The 18,889-nt window shown below is 39.8% G+C and overlaps 1 protein-coding gene across 1 annotated transcript in view; it reads left to right on the plus strand.

Moving 5' to 3' along the window:
- Positions 1-18,889, plus strand: part of LOC124864966 (E3 ubiquitin-protein ligase SMURF2-like) — a 65,410-nt gene that overhangs the window by 18,804 nt on the left and 27,717 nt on the right. Inside the window, exons 3-5 of the mRNA XM_047359912.1 lie at positions 8,526-8,564; positions 10,547-10,655; positions 15,829-15,962. Coding sequence (XP_047215868.1) covers positions 8,526-8,564; positions 10,547-10,655; positions 15,829-15,962 — 282 coding nt within the window. The remainder of the gene's footprint in view (positions 1-8,525; positions 8,565-10,546; positions 10,656-15,828; positions 15,963-18,889) is intronic.

The raw sequence follows: 18,889 nt of genomic DNA on the forward strand, positions 1-18,889 counted from the left end.
GAGGCAGACAGGCAGAGGAAAGGTTGGAGAGCAGGACAGGCGGGGAGTAGCTGGGGGAGTAGGTTTCCTGAAGATGCCTCAGACATGTCTGTTGCGCGGTCAGTTCATATGACCGGTGAAAGCGGGTGGACAGGAAGGGAGGTTCAGTATTCAGTCAACCTGAGCTAGAGGCCTGAAAATATTTGTTAAGGTTCAAACATAATTACAATTTCATGCAAGAAGATGAGTAGCTGATTTTCTGAAAGGCTCCTTTCTCTTTGACTTCCCCTTATAAAGCCGCATTTCCAGCTAGTTTGGACTGCGGACATAGATGGGAATGGTGGGTTATTACCAGACAGTCATCTATCTTCTCACATCCCCACTTCCCTCACCTCATAGGCTCCAGTGTAAGAATGAACCACAATGTAGCAGATTAAAGGGGAGTCCTTACTTTCCCACAGGGCTCAGCTTCTTTCCGATGATGTTTTTCTTCTTTTGTTTTAATGGGCGTCAAAGTGACTGCAGAAATGGCTGTATATGCTGGAATCCTAGGAAATGAAAGCAGATTCTTACTTTCATCTTGACTTGATTAGTGATCGCTGCCATGGCGACACTTCCTCCTCCCTCTCCCTTAGATGTCACATGACGCTTCCCTCCCCAGGTGTTTGGCCAGCGCCTGGCAGCCTTCATTGATTCGCCTGCACAGTGAGACTCTTTGTGTCAGCCTGGGAGAAACTCTGCCATCCTCTCCCCACAGATGGGACATTAACTCTGACCACACCGAGCTGCTGTTAACATTCAGAAATAGTTTCTTTATTAAAGACATTGAAGGAAGGAACAACTCTAATGTGGCCCCTGATTGTTGGCTGGACTGTAATGTTAGTTTTGCTTCCCGACTGTCCTCAGGGAAGTGGTCCTGTTTGGACTCCAGTGTGAAAAGCCATTATGTCATTAAGTTGGAGTCAGTTAAGCAGCCATTGAGAGATTACGCTCAATACTCCCATTTCCTTTCTTATTTACTTGGTTGTATGTCTGCTAGGTCACTGACAGATTATGGATTTGCTTCTAGCTTTAGTGGTCTGTAATTCTGCAGGTGATTAGCCCACAAGCATTGCATCATTTATGCTAACATTTTGTCATTCCTGTTATTGTGATAAATGACAAGAAACCTTTAAAAGCTTCTTTTTTCGTTGTAGCTTCAAATATCTTTGCCACTCGTTGGCCTTCCTGTTTTCTGCTCCCCGCCATGATTCCCTCCCCATCTGCCCTCATCCCCATCCGTCCATGCTGTGAGTGGAATGAGAAACATGGGCAGCACAGAGATGCCCTTCTCTCAGCTTTGCCTCAATACTTGCTGTCGCCATGACAACTGAGGATTTTAGATGGAGGGGAACTAGGATGGATAGGGCAATGTGTCGCTTCTTTTAAATTAGTGTCTGCCTTTCTAAGTGTTAGCAGAGAAGAAGTGAAAGATCTTGAGCATATAGGGATGAAGTGCTCTTATTACTTTGCACAGTACTCATCTCATTGTTGTTTCTTACCAGCTTTGCAGATCTACGGACTGACATTTTTGCCCATTTGTTCAGTTAGACTGGATGAAGAGCATCTGTAAAACAGCTGCACAATATGTCGAATCACAGTTGTGCAATAGACTGTTGAGATATCATCCTTGGCAGGTGCCATGCTTAAACACAGCACTTCCCATAGTATATTTAGTGTCTTGGATGGACTCAGGCTTTCACTGATTTCCACAGTTTATTAAAGATTTTAGGGACCAATATCAGAAAACCCCTGCAGAAAAATTGTCCTTGTGATGATGGAAAAAAAGATTAGTGAGGAAAACATTGGTTTCGCAGTCAATATTGTCATGGCAACAATCAGCAATAGTAATAATCTGTTCCTTTTCCTAAAATTGCATCACCTGACTTTGTTAAAAGCAATTTTCAAGTCTAACCACAAATTCTCAGATAGAGCTAGGTCTGGATTGACTAGGCCGTTCTTACAGATGAATATGAATTGATCTCAATAGGCAGTACATATGACGGATGTTATTGTCATTGTAAAGGGTGAAAAATAATTGGAACTGGATTGTTTGGGAAAATTCAAATTTTTTCGGTCAACAAAATAATGTGAGGGTTTGACAAAATCACATCGTATATATGGTGAATGGTAAATTGCCTGAACTTTAGGGACTTTACAAAGTGCTTTAAACTACAATCAGTCATCCACCCATTCATACACGCTGACAGTGGTAAGCTACGTTGTAGCCTCAGGTGGGCTGGGGCAGACTGACAGCAGTGAGGCTACCATACAATCCGCGCCACCCGACCACCATCAGCAGGCCAGAAGTGTCTTACCCACGACTGGCTAAGACGGGACAGAGCGGGGGTTCGAACCATCAGTCCACCCGTTACAGGAAGAACCCCTACCACTGTTGCCACTGTCGCTCATAAATGTATAAAACCAATAAGTATCAATTGTTGAGCTTAGTCAGGAGCTGCAGTTGCTATTATTCAAAGAAAATGTCGTCGGGACCTCCCCCTAAACACTGATGAACCACAGCATCTTTGGTTTGACACCAGTTCAGCCCCACTCAACATAAACACTACAACAGGCTCTCATTGCTGCCAAAAGCATTACGTTATACAGTAAGCCAAGCTAGGACACTACCGTTGGATAGAATTGTTTGATTAACAATGTACTGCAACAGTTTCCCTTTATGATAATAATGTGGTTTACTAATGAATTTACATGGGCAGATTTTTCATTTTAAAATTAAAACTAAACCAAAATTTTCAATATTAAAATTGTCTCCAACCTCAGCCTTAGCAGTATTCAGTGTCTTGCCAGTGACTTGTGACAAAAAGCTTTGTGGTAAACGGAGGGCTATAACTGACCACTCAACACAGCAATCACCTCCACAGACAAACTAACAACAGCCTGTAGCTCATTCCATTGTCCCTGTCAATAAGTAATGAAATCAGTGGAGTTGAAGAGGAGAGCAAGGTGTCTCTGGACCAGGCGTTCGCCTGCGTGTTCGTGAAGAATGCGACAGAAAGTGATGCATATCAGATGTTTTCGATGTGAGGTGGGTTTCACTAGAATGTTACACATTCCCAGGGATGTTTGTGGAAAGAAACTTCCTCATTTGTGGAGCTTGTTCTGCAATGCCGTCACCTCTCACCACCCCTACCCTGACTTGGCTGTGCATCCAGCTTAGTGGGCTGTTTATCCTTCTAACTCAATTTCTTTAATCTCTCATTGGGAGTTGTGCTTCAGTGTGATTTTTACACCACACATATGTAAATATTGATGAGAGTAAAGTTGATGATTTGTGTGATTTGTGGACATGGTCCTTGAAAAGTATGTCTTCCAGCACTGTTTTTGTTCTAGGTTAAAGTGATTCATAGTGACATTTGACATGGTGTGAGTGTCTGGGTATGTGTGGCATGGAGTGGAGGGGAAGGGAAAAAGGCAGGGACTCATGACTGAGTAGCTTAAGCTCCAGCTGCTACTATGGGTTAATGTTTATGTTTGTAAAGCTGGAGGATTTCCACCTGTGGACTAGACAAGCTGGACCTAAAGAAAAGATTCCATATTCCCATTATCAGTTGACTCTGGTTTGTGTCAAGTCAAATTTATTTCTAAAGCCCATTTTATATGACAACCATGGACTCAATGGGCTAAAAGCAAGCATTACACATAATAAAACAGTGACAAAACAATAAAGATAGCACATTTCAAGTACCATAAAATAAAAAAATAAAACAATGTTAATAAAAACAAGAAAGAAAAAGATTTCTAAAGCTAAAACATAAGCCTAGTTATAGGCTTATGTTTTTTTGCTTTTAAAGCTGGACAATGTTGAAACTAATCTGAGGGATGGAATTCCAGAGAACCAGACCATAATGACTAAAGCCAAAAGCTGGTCTTGAATTGATTTTAGGTATGACCAAAAGATGCTTACTAGAAGACCTTAATGGCCTGTCTGGGGTATGATCAATGAGTATCCCAGACATATAAGAGGGTCCAGACCATTTAAAACTTTAAAAACAATTATAAGTATTTTAGAAGTATCTCAGTCTTAACAAGGCTCATGATATCAATAGAAGCTGATTATGTACAGCTGTGTATCATTTGCATTTGAATTATAAGAGATACCATGGTGTCTAATCGTGGAACCAAGGGGAAGCATATATAAATTGAACAGGAGAAGACCCAGAACCGATCCCTGTTGAACACCACAGTCAGTGTTAACCCCATCAGATTCAAAGTTATTAATTGTAACAGAAAATATTCTACCCATGAGATATAAAGACAACCAATTAAGAACAGGACCATTTAGACCTAAAAGATGTTCAAGACGCTTAAGGAGTATAACGTGGTCAACGGTGTCAAAAGCTGCTATGGTCAAGGAGAATCAGGACAGAGATTTTATGTTGGTCAAGACTAATTCTCAGATCCTTAACAACTCTAACCAGCGCTGTTTCTGTACTATAATTGGTTCTAAATCCAGACTGGAAAGTATCAAATATGCATATGAAGTTGACGATACACCACTTTTTCAAGTAGTTTCCCTAGAAATTGTAGATTAGAAATGGATCTATAGTTATCCAAGGAAAGTAGGTCCAGTCTATTCTTTTTTAACAATTGTGTTACAAGAGCATGTTTAAAAATTCCAGAGATTAAGGAAGCATGGACAATGTCAGTCACACCATCCACCAAACAACCAAGGACATTTTTAAACAACTTGATGGGTATGGGGTCTAAGGCACTAGTTGCAGAACTTAACTGGTGTATTATTTCTTCTAGCTCATGTCTATTTACTGGAAAGAAATTGGAGAAAGTTATATTATATTGAGTGATTTGCATGAGGGGTGAGGCGTACGGACCAAAGATTGTATTACCAACACTATTTCTAATTCTGCCAATCTTTGACGACTGTGGCTCAGTAGGAAGAGTAGTTGTCTTGCAATCGGAAGGTTGTGGGTTCGATTCCAGCTTCCTCCTGCTGTATGTCGATGTGCCCCTGGGCAAGGGGCCCTTAACCTCAAGTTGCCTACCAATTTGCGTATTGGTGCATGAATGTGTGAGCGTTAGTGAGTGCGATTGGGTGAATATGGCTCTAGTGTAAAGCACTTTGAGCGGTCTGTATGACTGGAAAAGCGCTATATAAAATTCAGTCCATTTACCATATCTATTCACTAAAAAGTCACATGAGGGCACAGAGTTTGAAGATAAATCAGAAGCACAAGGAGAGTCAGAATAATGTGACTTAATATTTGAATATCTTATGTGAATTCATGAATTCATTACTATTTCAGAACAGATACGTCTTTTGACGATTTTGTGTCTAGGTACATATCGTATTCCATCTTTGATACCGGAAAATATACAAAAATTATCAGAAACAGCTACATCATAATGCACTTTAAGATAGATTTTAGACCTCTGGAAAAGACCAAGCCAAGAGTGTGACCCAGAGAATGAGTTGCCCAAGCAACATGATGTATGAGGTCAAAGGTTGATAAACTGAGTTAAAAAAGTGTCAGTGTGGTTATCTACATCTATGTTAAAATCGCCAGAAATATAGAATCGAACTCAACAGCTATCCAGGATAAAGGTTCAGCAAATTCAGTTAAGAAACCAGCTTTATGTCTTGGAGGATGATAAACAGTAGTTATTAAAACAGGACTCGATGTTTCAGAACAAAAGCTATATACTCAAACAGTAAGAACCAAATAAGACCCGTTTGTATAAAAGACTGTGTGATAAGATGGCAGCAACACCACCATATTTCTTGCTTGCCCTTGAGCAATGTACAAATGAGAAATTTGGTGGAGATGCTTTAATTAATTCAAAGTTGCCATTGTCACCAAGCCAGGCCTCGGGTAGAAGGAGGCAGTGAAGCTTATGAAATGTTATAATGTCATTGATGATGAAGGTTTTATTTCTCAGGGATCTAATGTTAGAAAGTTCAAAGTTGAGAGGACTCGAAGGCTCTCATGCATCAGCCACGGTTGACTGTAACTTACAATATAAAGAATAATCAGGAATTGATGTTTCATGATCAGAAGACACACGGGCAGGACCCTCATGATTAGAACTATTGCTGTTGATGAGAGGCGTGGAAAACTGTACTGGGTCGTGCCATGGTAAACATCGGAATAAGCTAAATGCAATAAATTGAATAAAGTTTCTACATAGCAGCATTGTTCCCTTCTGATTTAAATGTTGGCCATCCACTCTGTAGAGACTAAAGTTGTTCCAAAAGTAGTCAAAATTTGAAATGGAGTCAAAGCCAGTAGCAGAACAGAAGTCTTTGAGTCCAAGATGGCGACTGTAGAGACGAGTAAACCGTTCAGAGGTTTTTGTAAGAGTAGGGATTGGGCCAGACATGATGCAGCATTTTCCAAGGCTCTCAATAGTGTACCATAGTGATGTGCGGATTGATACTGAAATACCAATACCTCCGATACCAGATCTTTGTGCTCTAGAATCGATTCTCAAATCAAAATATGGATCCTTTTGATACTTCAGTCGGTTTAGGTAATGTATATAATTACAGGAACACAGTGGAAAGAAACTAAACTATTGAGATCTTGTCTAAATTATCCGGTTGGTGGGAACTATGTTTCTTCAGCCTGGGTAAGTGTGTAATGCCAAGCAGCGTACTGTTGCTGCCCAGTCAGTCACTCAAACACAATGGCAGAACGTGAACTGACTCGTGTGGAGCTATTCCAGCTTCCAAAACAGCCGCAGTTTATGGAAACTCGGTGACGAGCTGGGGCAACACAACAAACATTGTGAAACACCTCAGGCTAAACCACAACATTTATGATAAAACAGACAGAAGAGGAGGACTCAGTGTCAGGAGCTGCTAAGAGGGATGTCTCTGGTGGAGGCCTTCGGTACTGCAGGCAGGGACTATCCAGGTACAGACAAAGAAAATGTGGAACAGTGCAAGCAGGACTAAGCACTTGCTGTTGTTGCTGTTCAAATAAATTATTTGAACAACATTAATTGTTGTTATTATTATGGTTATGAAATAAGGAATGAAATAAATTCATGCTTAAGCAAATAGCTGCATGAGTTTCAGCTTGGAGTAATATGTGTATCTCTGAGATCATCTCATAGGCAAAAACGTTTTGATTCAAGTAAGGTTTTCTAAAGAATTGATTCTTTAAATGGATTACATAAACTAGGTGTCGTTAAATTATACAGAGCATTGCAAAAAAAAAACAGCAGTTGTGAACTTTAAAAAAATATATACGTGAAAAGAAGGATAAAAATAACATTTGATCTATAAATGTATACATTGTTATTTACAATCAGTCTAATTTGCTTTAACTGTTAAATCAGTGTTTTAAAATGTAGGTATTTATAAATTTGTGCAATAATTGTGGCATTTAATTATTTAATCAATGACTTAATCTATTATTATAAATAGCCCATCTTGTGACAGTGCAATGGTGTCCTTGTTCATCTGTGTATTAATAATTGAAACACAAATTTTCTATAATTAACTTTTAATTTTTGTACAAAAATGTAATAAGTGACAAATAGCATGGAAACTATTAGTTGGAAGAGACTATTCTACACACTAGAGATAACAGTTTTTTATTATTGTGAAAAGTTACCAATTTTAAATATGTCAAGTATAAAACTGAAAAGACAATGTAAGTAATTTTGTTATTTACAATCAGTCTAATTTGCTCTTTTTAGATTTACCAGGCACATTAGGTGTATTTGCACAAAGTATCGGATCGGTATCGGCAATATCAGCCTGAATTTTACTCGTTATCGGATGGGAAAGGAAATCCGTGGCATTGAACATCACTACTGTGACAGAGGGATTCCAAGTCTGCGCGAAGTTTGGTGGAGCTTCTATCCATAATGTCTTCAGTCCCCAAGTGTGTTATGGCAAAGTTTACAGTTTAATACTGATTAACAATTGGTTATAAAATTTCACAGTCAGTCAGTCAGTCATTTTCTACCGCTTATTCCATAGTGGGTCGTAGGGAAGCTGGTGCCTATCTCCAGCAGTCCATGGGCGGGAGGTGAGGTACACCCTGGACAGTCTATCATAGGGCAACACACAAACAACCATGCACAGACTCATTCACACACCTAAGGGCAGTTTAGAGAGACCAATTAACCTAACAGGCATATCTTAGGACATGCCTGTTAGGTCACAATTTGTTCAACGTATTTTATTGAGATTTTATGTGCCAGACCAGCACAAAGTAGGGCGTAATTGTGAACTAAAAGGAAAATGATTAATAGTTTTCATAGCAGGATTAAACTCTCTGCTGCAGGCAAGCTGGTTGTGATGGAGACCTGGAGACTAAACATGTTTTTTTTCACCACCTTGAAACCTGGAGAATGTAGACTTTGTTTGTTCCAGTGGAAAAAAAAAAACAGTTTCACCAAAATAATCATTACCTCAAAATCTCCTTTAATTACAAAATTTACTTTCAAAGCAGTATCAATGCTTTCATACTTGTTTAGTTTATTCTAATGTTTGACTTCTCTTTCTTTTCTAGTCCTGTGTGCCAAAAACCTGGCAAAGAAAGATTTCTTCCGTAAGTATCTGAAGTCTGCAACTGTTAAGTTTTAAGTTCCTATTTGTAGATTTTTTGTTTTGTAATCTACTCGAGATGTTCCCTTTTAGACATGTGGAGATTTGATACATATGCTGTAAGGTCCTTTGATTCTGAGGAAAATGAGCCTGATAAAGTGTCTGCTGTAGACATTAACTGCTCTCAAGGATCTGCATGTCTGGCCATTTGAACATATATGGATACTTTTCTCCATATGTCCTGAAGTGAAGGAGATTTCTGTTTTAGAGCATTACACTTAGCAATAGAGTTTGTCTCTTCAAATCATGTGAGCTTAATTTTGAAGTATTGCTCAATCAGATGCTCCTCCTGCTAATGATCTGTAAAAACCCTTAAAAAAGACAACATTTTAGTTCCGGTAAATAATCTTACTCTGAAGTCACAATATCCTTTAAGTACAGATGCTTTGAAGTTTCACAAATAATTTGATTAAAGAACATCGCACACTTGTGCCTTTAGTTGTGTCAGAATGCATTCTCTCTTTTAAACCCAGAGGTTCAGACACACTGATATCCAAAGCACTTAGTGGCTGTTCCTCTTACTTTAGAAAGGTTTAAGCTTTAACTGGAGTACAGTTTTTGGGGCAAAAGGTTAGGAAAAATAAATTTATTGTCCTGAACAAAGTCACCAGTGGCACAATTATTGGTACCCCAAACACGAACTTCTAATCCCCCTGGGGGGGGGGGGGGGGGTGCTTTAAACAGGATGGAAAAGCTCCTCATGCTTACTCTTAGGCCTGAAAGATCTGTCATGATCTGGGCTTGTGTTTCTTCCATAGGCCCTGGGAACCTTGTTAGAGTTTAAAACATTGTGAGTTCTGAAATACCCGATTTCTAAATCAAAATCCTGTGGACTCCTGCAAAAAAACTGAAACTGCATTGACACTGAATCTTTGAACGGAATAATGTTCCAAAACACATGGCCATATCAACAATCACAAAATCAGCCTTCTCCCAAGACCTTCCCAGTCCCCAGACCTAAATCCTATAGAACCCAGGTGTCTGGGTTTTTCAGGTTCTCCATTTCCTGTCTTTTCTACAAAGTATTATCAGCAGGGACATCAATAACTCTGACACCTAAACAGGTTTTATTCTCAAAGTCGGTGTTGAGTAAAATTGTATTTTTCTACATTTTTCAGTGTGAGATTGTGTTACAGAAAACAAAGCATTTTTTATACGTTTATATGTTTAGGAGCATTCACCCCGAAGGTTTTTTGGTTTTTTTAACTGAACCATATGTTCAGAACCTCTCATAGTTTCGGATAGTTTTTAATTACAACAACAAAAGGGAAGTGTCCTTTAACCCCCAAGATTCAGTTTTCTCTGTTTATGCACGTTGTAGCATGTTAAATGTAAACAACAGTGGATTTGTTTTAATATATTATTCGTATTTCTCCTCTGCTTCCATGCTGGCTACAGCAGCAGAGCAGGGGGCACTGATGCATTATGTTGAACTTAAAATGTTTCAACTGTGTTTCCTTAGACTAACTTCATGATCAAATGATGATCAGATACATAATACGATGGCTTGCAAGAAATTCACACCCCTTGAACTTTCTCCCATTTTGTCATAGTGTAACCACAAACTTCAGTGTTTTCTCAAGACTATTAGCGAAAGACCAACACAAAGATGTCACAAGACTTCCAGCTGAAATTGCACTGATAGGTGTTTATATAAAGGTTTTGAGTCAGGGGATCAGAATATAAAAGCAAACCACACATAATATGAGGAACAAAATCAAAAACTATGCATTTATGATTATTTTTCAGCCAAAATATGTCGACATTTGTGGTTGTGAGAAAATGTTCAAAGCACATTAATAATTTTTATGCCACTGTAAATAAATCCAGCTGTACTTTTTAGAGAAATTATAGTTTAAAAAAAAAAAGGTTTTTCAAATATTGCAGTTTTTGTTGATGTGTTCACGTTCTTTTGTCTCCTTTCAGGCCTCCCTGATCCTTTTGCCAAGGTAGTCGTGGATGGTTCAGGCCAGTGCCACTCAACAGACACTGTGAGGAATACGCTCGACCCCAAGTGGAACCAACACTATGATCTGTGAGTCCCAGTGGATTTTTTTTGCCACTCCTGACGTCTGTTTTCAGAGCTTAAAGTCCTACCGACTGGTTTATGCCTCACACCTTGTATGTCTGTCTTTATTTAATCCTAATTTGTCCCAGGCAAAGATGGGAACAGATGAAAAGAGTTCTTGCATCTGGTCTCCCAGTATGTAGATCCTTTACAATGACGTCACAACTGTGTCTAAAAACGTCCCCTGGAGCAGAGAGGGCTGGGATGTCTACAAATACTATTTTCCTCCATTGACTGAAACACGTGTATGTCTTGTGCATGTTGCGCCATGGTTGCATTTTCCCAAAGATGGTCTGGCCTGTGAAAGCAACCTGGAAAAAGTGTAGACAGGGAGTGTGTGAGTGAAAATGTGAGAGTGAAAGTTTCCAGCATTCGCCCGGTGTATATCCAAACCGTCGGTCGTGGCCAACAACGGGGAGGAAGCATGTGTCTCAGTTTGTTTGGTTGCCACGGATACCAGATCCTCTGTCTCTGCGCAGCCATTAAATGAGCAGCTCGTGTCGCATCAGACAGGAGGGGAAAATGTCACGTGCGTGCTCACACACCTTAGGGATGATCAGACAAGAGAGGGGAACGGCTCGGAGGAAGTTCTCTGCATTTAATTCGTCCCATGGGTCTGCAGATACGGTTGACTGGGATTTATGTGAAAGCAACTTTTCTGAGCCAGTGATGCATTTCCCATCAATGCACACTGTTTCACTGGCTGTCAGTGTTACCTCTTGTGGCTAGCTGATGGATTCTAAGGTGGTGCGGTGAAGGAAAGAGGTTTCAATTATCCAAGATCGGCCTCACTAACTGTCTGCAGCCTCGCTTATTTAAAATCAATTTTCCAACACCTGAGATTTTAGTATCTGAATGCAACCTTGTGCGTTTAAGCTGCTCGCAGCTGCTCATTTTTCCAAATAGTATTATGTGAGGGTCTCGAAATTTTGAGCGTGTTTGTGTGTATCTGTCCAGGCCTGTGGTTTCACTGGCAAGCCACAGGCAGCAAACTGGCCCATGAACTGTGACCTTGTAGCATTGTTGCAGGATGTGGCCTGCATGCCAAAGATAGTAGACATTGTCTGGTTTCTTTTCTCTCACACTCAATCTCCCTGCACCAGGTTTGTAAAACGGACCTGTACAAACCGCATGACATGGTGGAGATTAACTAAATGTACACATAATAGCAACCCCCATTTGTCAGCCTGCAGACGGCAAAGATGCTGTGCTGATCTGTAATGAAATCATTTCTACGGACGGCCAGCGTTCATTAGCTTAAACTGTTCGCCGCTCTCCTGGGAGTGTCCAATTTATCACATTAGGCTAATGAAGAGTTCTTCAGATGCTGTGTTAGCAAACACTTCCAGTGTTAAGTGCTCAGTGTAATCTAAAGTTATGCACACCCACTAGTCCGGCCATTTCCCTGTGACCATCTGAGCTGTTTTCTATGTTAAACTGCTAGCTGTTAATTTGCAATAGTATTATGAAGCCAAAGCAATGCGTCTTGCCAAATAAATGTATTTATTATATATGTATTTCTTTGCGAGGCAGTTTAATTTTGGTTTTTCCATTTGGTTTATAAACCATGAAAGTGTTAAAATAATGCTCGAGCATAATTTCAAAATTTAAAATAGCAGTTATATGTATTGTTACCCTGAGGTTGGATAAGAGCTAAAAACAGTGCCTTGCGAAAGTATTCGGCCCCCTTGAACTGGTCAACCTCTTGCCACATTTCAGGCTTCAAACATAAAGATATAAAATTCTAATTTTTTGTGAAGAATCAACAAGTGGGACACAATCGTGAAGTGGAATGAAATCTATTGGAATAAATTTCATTCCACAAGGTCCAGATTTATAGTGACTTGCAAAAACATTCATAAGCCTTGAGCTTTTGTCCCATTACAACCACAAGTTTATATATATTTTATTAGGATTTTGTGTGGTGGAGCAACACAAAGTGGTACAAAATTGTAAATTGGAAGTAAATTGATTCATGGTTTTTCCCCTTTATTTTACATAAAAATCTGAAAAATGTGTCGTGAACTTGAGCTCCATTTATTCTGATACCCCAAAATAAAATCCAGTGCAACCAACTGCCTTCAGTAATCCCCCAATAGTTAACAGAAACTACATGTTTCTCCAGGGTTTCTACACAATCTGGAATTTGATTTCACTATTTTCCTGGTCTGGAAAAGTATCGCAAAAGCTAAAATGTGCTACAGAATGAAAATATTTGAATTTCTCTTTTTTCCTCCATTTATTGCCTTCCACGATTGTTTAAAAGGTGTCCTTCCATCCTTCCTTCTTTGTGTTCTTCCATCCGTCCATCCAGTTTATTGTTTTTGCAGATTACATATTTAAAATTATAGTAAACCTCAGTATTTAATGTGGGAACTGGGATCTAGGAAAGTCTGGAATGTTTACATGAAAAATGTGTAGCAGCCTTGTTTATCTCAGTGTAGATACAGGTGTCGTGTGAAGATCTCCGAGGTTTCTTAGAGGGCATTAGTGAACAACCAGCATCATGGAAACCAAATAATGTCATGTTTTTCAACTGTATTGCAAGCTTTGAACGTCTCACAGAACTCTGTTCAATCAACATCATGGAACAGGATGGATTGAACAACTACAAAATAATAGACATGGCTGTCCAACTAAACTCGCAGGCCAGGCTAAGAAGGCATTAATCAGAGAAAAAACCAGGAGGTAACTCTGGAGGAGCTTCAGAGCTTCAGAGATCCACTGCTTAGATTGGTGAATCTGTTGACAGGAAAGCTATTAGACTTTTACTCTTCTATAAAGACCATATTTGTAGAGTGTTAAGATGCTTAGCCAAAACTCATCTCATCTTTCATCTGTAGTCGTCGTTCTGCACAGTATTTACAGAGGGGGAGTTTATACTAATACACTGCACACATTTTTTTATTTCCTTCCAGTTCACTGTTGTGTTCTAACTTTGTCTTGATCTAGCTCCTGATAAAAAATAGATTCAAGTTTGTGGTTCTAATGTGACAAAATTCAAGGGGTATGAATACATTTGCAGTGCAATGTACTATTTTTTTGTTTTTATGATGCAGCACTATGGACTATTAACGTCATAATTAACTGTTTATTTAAATGCATAGAATTGAATTATGGCTCTACAAGTACCGCTCCACACTGTACTTGTGTCAGGTTCTGGTCCCAACTTGTGAAAACTAATTGCGTTGGTTTCATATTCCTTTTATTTTTAAATCATGTTTAAGGTTGTGGGTTTTTTTGTTCCTGCATTGTTTTCCTGTCACTGCGACCAAACATATCTCTAAATTAAATTGAAATGGTACATCTTGCTCTAAAAATGTGCTGCTTTCTTTTTGGTCGAGCTTAAATTTATCATCTAGACTCTGCATGTTTTTATTGTCTACAACTGTGTTAAAATTCTTAGCCAGTCTGATGAGTTTTACAACATGAAGGCCGATCCAAATGACTGGGTTTCTGGTTACATTACCTCCCTCCCATCATGTCTGCCTGACAGAGCAGCTCTCTCACATCGCACCCCAGACAGGCATTTGGCTACGACCCAAAACGTCCAGACGTCTTACTCACAGCCCCATTGTTCCGTATCCCTTATGGTAAGCAGCAGGATAATTGCATGGGATGCAGCTCTGCAAATCGTTAAGATGATTCGTTTTAAGCAGAGGGAGGAAGCCCATACGAGACGATGTGCAACAACAAGTTTAGATGCTGACTTTTTAGGTCAGCCTGGCCTGACACATGAGGAGAAACCCATTAGAGCACATTAGGGCTAAAATCCAGAAGTAGACAGACATAAACATAAAATAAACTGACTTTTATCTAAATATGTCTGTCATTCCCAATATGTATCTTGGCTGCTCGGATTTAGTTGAGTTGCTGGGTTGTGTTTATTTATTTTGACTGACCCAGAGAACCGACCCGTTGATCTAGTAAAGTTGTTTTTGCCAACAGCAGTAGCCTGGCTAAGATGATGGCCATGTTAGTCTATTAGTTATTGTTGGTTTTTCTTGTTAGGAATTAGTTGCAGTATTACCATGATTTTATCATTTATTGCTGGAATAGATTATGTGCAATAGTGTTTATTTGTACATTTCAATATTGTACTGTGTGCAACTTTTCCCCATTTTGTCACATTACAACCAAAAAGTTAAGTGTATTTTATTAAAAAGTCAAAAGAAGAATTATGCACGATTTTCAGTTTTTTGCAAATAAAAATCTGAAACATGTGGTGTGCTTTTATACTCCTTCCTCCTATGTTAGTACTTTGTGGAAGCAACTTTAGCTGCAGATCTTTTGAGGTAGGTCTCCACCTGCTTTCCACATTTAGAGACTGACATTCCTCCTTGCAAAGTAGCTCAAGCTCAGTCAAATTGGCTGGAGAGCATTAGTGAAGAGCATTTTGTAACCCGTGGCATTGATTAGCTGTTGGATTTAGATCTTGACTTTGGCTGGGCCCTTCTGACGCATGATTTTATCTAAAGCTTCTATAGTAGCCCTGGCTGTTCAGGGTGATGCATCTAGAACACCTTCATTCATATGTTTGCTGTGTGTTCTGTGATAAACCGCTGAGCCCTTCACGCTGCATGGACATGGTCATTTTTGTAATTGGCAATATTGTCAGTTACAACCACTAAAAGGAGGCCATATAGTTAGAGAGTTGTTAAAATAATCTACAGTGGCGTGTTATAGGAAAAGCAGATGAAGTACAGTTAACGTGTCGCTCTTCAGCATTACACTGCTGCTCTTTATCTGTCTTCCTACAGTCCTGCCCTGCTTTTCCTGGGGAGTGCTGCTCGGAATGTTATAAATAATTCAAACGTTCAACATTTGCTTGCCATGCTCAGTCGCGTACTGAGATGCTCAGGGTCAGACTTACACATTTACACCCACTGACTGGAAAATCCCTCTGAGTTGCAACACCTTCCTCTTCCTCGTCTGTCTCCGTGTCCCAAGAGTGTCTACTGTTGCCCTTGATCCAGAGCTTTGTTTGTGGTCCCTCATTGTTGGAGTTGGTCTGGAGGGGACATCCTGAGTGAAAATCATGATAGATGTTGCTAACACATTGTTGTTGGACCATTAACCTTCGTCGTAATGTTGTTTATGATGTGTAAATAAACATCTGTTCTTCTCTGTTTCTCCTCAGGTACATCGGGAAGTCAGATTCAATCACCATCAGTGTGTGGAACCACAAAAAGATTCATAAGAAGCAAGGGGCTGGGTTCCTGGGCTGTGTTCGCCTTCTGTCTAACGCCATCAACCGCCTTAAAGACACAGGCTGTAAGTATCAGTGAAACTTTAAAGGGGACATATCTTGCTTTTAAATCCTTCCTTTTCTCACTTAAATCATTCAGTTGTGCTCTATATAAAGTGGAACTGTGATGATTTGGTCTGAATTCCTTGTTATTGTAGCTCTCGTTTATTACGGCAACTGGTTTTGGTGCAGTCTCTTTTTTTGTTTAGATATTTTTCGGCACTAGAAGCCTTTATTTTGATAGTAGGTAGACAGGAAGGAGGGGCAAAGAGAGCGGGAGACATTTGGCAAAGGTCACTGGGTCCGGGACTTGAACCTGGGTCATCCGCTTCGAGGACTATAGCCTCTATGTGGTCGCGCGCTTAACCCCTACACCACCAGCGCCGCGCCTTGGTGCCGTCTCTTTAAATGCTATTGAGGCACTTCACACCCCTTGCCCCTTGAGGTCACAGAGCGCTTACCCAGTGCCACAAAAACGGTATAAACAATAAAAAACTGTTAATGTAATACTATTTAAAACACGAGTAAAGTTCTGTCCTCAAGGAGCTACAAGCAGCACACAGCCCTAACACAAGCAGAAGGAACGATGCTGCTGCTATCAAAACAACGGCCAGGACGTCATATCAACACACATAATAAATTCATGTCTAAATTAAAGTTCGTTGTCATTTTTGCATTATTTGCACCTGACCGCTTTGCTGCGTCCGTCGTTTCCATAGACACAAGGAACTGACCCCTTAATCAGATGAAGTCTTTCAGCAAATCCTTCCTGATACTGGCGAAGGTTGCTGAAGAACTCATCCTTGAAGTGGGGGGGAAATGAGAATTTCTCCACTGATGTGAGTAGATTTCCATGAAAAATAAAATTTAACCAGGCTCTTTCAAGAGGTTCTGATGCCGGGGACGGTGTAATGAATTGTGTGGGTTAAAACACCCAACAACCGACCCAAACGTATCCTTCAGTGTACGCATACTTGAGCTTGGACTAAAAAATCACAGCAAGAAATAAAATTGTCGGATAAGCGAAACTGATAAGCTAGAGGTCCATGACCGTATTTAGCTGTTCTGCAGCAAATACTGTGACGTAACAGCTGGAAAAATGTAACAGATGGTAGAGAAAACAGAACAGTCTGTATAATATAACCCAAACACCTGGAGAGATTAAATTCAACTTTTCTGCACTCCTACAGACTCCAATTACACAACTTAATGTATTTAAAGGCTTTTGCATGAAATGTCCCCTTTAATGTAGCAACCAGTCTCAGAGCACCTGCATTTAAACATTAGTTTTTTCTCTGGTTTCTAGTAGAAAAATAAATATAATTAGATTTATATTTAGAACGTATTTTCTGTTTACCTCTGAATCACATATGGTGCAAAAACGTGTAAATGTTTAATTCTGACTTTTAGAATTTCTAACAGGATGATAATTATCTTAAGACTCATAGATGAACTGAACTTCATGAACTAATTACCAGGCATGGCTGGTCACCAGTATCAAGGTATACCAAATAGGCATAAGCTGGATGAGATTCCACATGATGCTGCCATCCCCTTAATTCACAATTGTGATGGTGTTCTGTGGGTTCCATGGTTCTCCACCTTCCCTCCAGATGTAACGATTTTAGCTTCATCAGAGCATAGGACATGTCTCCGGCAATGTGGGTCTCTGTCCCGGTGTGCAAACTCTAATCTAGCTTTTTGTGAAGCTTTTGGAGTAATGGCTTCTTCCTCACTGAGGTCAGTGCAGGACGTCTTCCAGTGTGGATGATGACATTCTCTCATCAGCTTCAGCCAGGACCATCAAAAGATCTTCTGCCTTTGTTCTGGGGTTCACATGCACATTTTGCACCAAAACGTTTTCATCTCTGTAACACAGAACCAGCCTCCTTCCTGAACATTATAATAGCTGCACATTCCAGTGGTGTTTCTACTTGCATATAACTGTCTGGACAGATGAATGTGGTATTTTCAGGCATCTGGAAGTTGTACACAAGGATGAACCAGAACCAGACTTGTGGAAGTCCGCGGTTTTTTTTTTCTTCTTGTTTTCTGATATCTCGGCTGATTTTTCTTTAAAACGAAATTTCATGATGTCAAACGAGGACGGGGCGTGTGTGAGGTGTTGCCTTAGAATAAATCCATAGATGTGCATCTAGTCGAATCAGAGGCTAACAAAGGCACGACATCATCATCATCTGGGCCTTCCCAGGTTGTATATAAAGGGAGTGTAATCTTGGTGTATGTAAACTTCTGCTTTGTAAACTTGCTCTTATTACACAAGTATTAAACATTTCTGTCTCCCGTTATTCTGCCATTTAGATCCATTTGTTCCACCTTTTCTATCACAGTGTGTTGCTCAACTTGGCCTCATTAGTTTCCTCTTTAGAAGTGTAGAACTTGTCCTGATACCGTTTCTTTGGTACCGCCTCAACTGAAGTTTCAAACAAGCCAATCTGCCGGACGAAACACTTGTTGACATGAACATTGTCTTTGCACGCACACAATAACTTGTCATATAAAAGGGTTTTAAGTTTTGCAGTTTCCGGCATAATTAGTGATATTGATAGATGGATGGCATTCTGCGGATACCTGAGCATGTTTATCATCTGCAAGCTTGAATTTTGAGTTTTTTCTGTCCCAACCAGTGACGTTCTGTAGCAATCAGTTTTGTGACTGCACCCATTAGATATTTGAATCTTGCACAAAAAGCGTTCCTCAAACATTTGCGCTACACACCTCTGTTGTACTTTTTAATATTAAGTCACTTCCTGTTGATCTGTCTGCGAAGTTGATATAATAATCACAAGCACTGACCCTGCTCACATTGAAAGGGTGGTAAATTAAATTGTACCATAGAATATTAAAGAAAAATGGCAATAATGTCCCATCCTTCTCAGTAAGCCTGACAGAGGCATAACTGGAGTGTGTGAGGGTCTGTTCCTGCCAGAAC

The sequence above is a fragment of the Girardinichthys multiradiatus genome, chromosome Y (genome assembly GCF_021462225.1).
Source record: "Girardinichthys multiradiatus isolate DD_20200921_A chromosome Y, DD_fGirMul_XY1, whole genome shotgun sequence".
Taxonomy (NCBI): Eukaryota; Metazoa; Chordata; class Actinopteri; order Cyprinodontiformes; family Goodeidae; genus Girardinichthys; species Girardinichthys multiradiatus.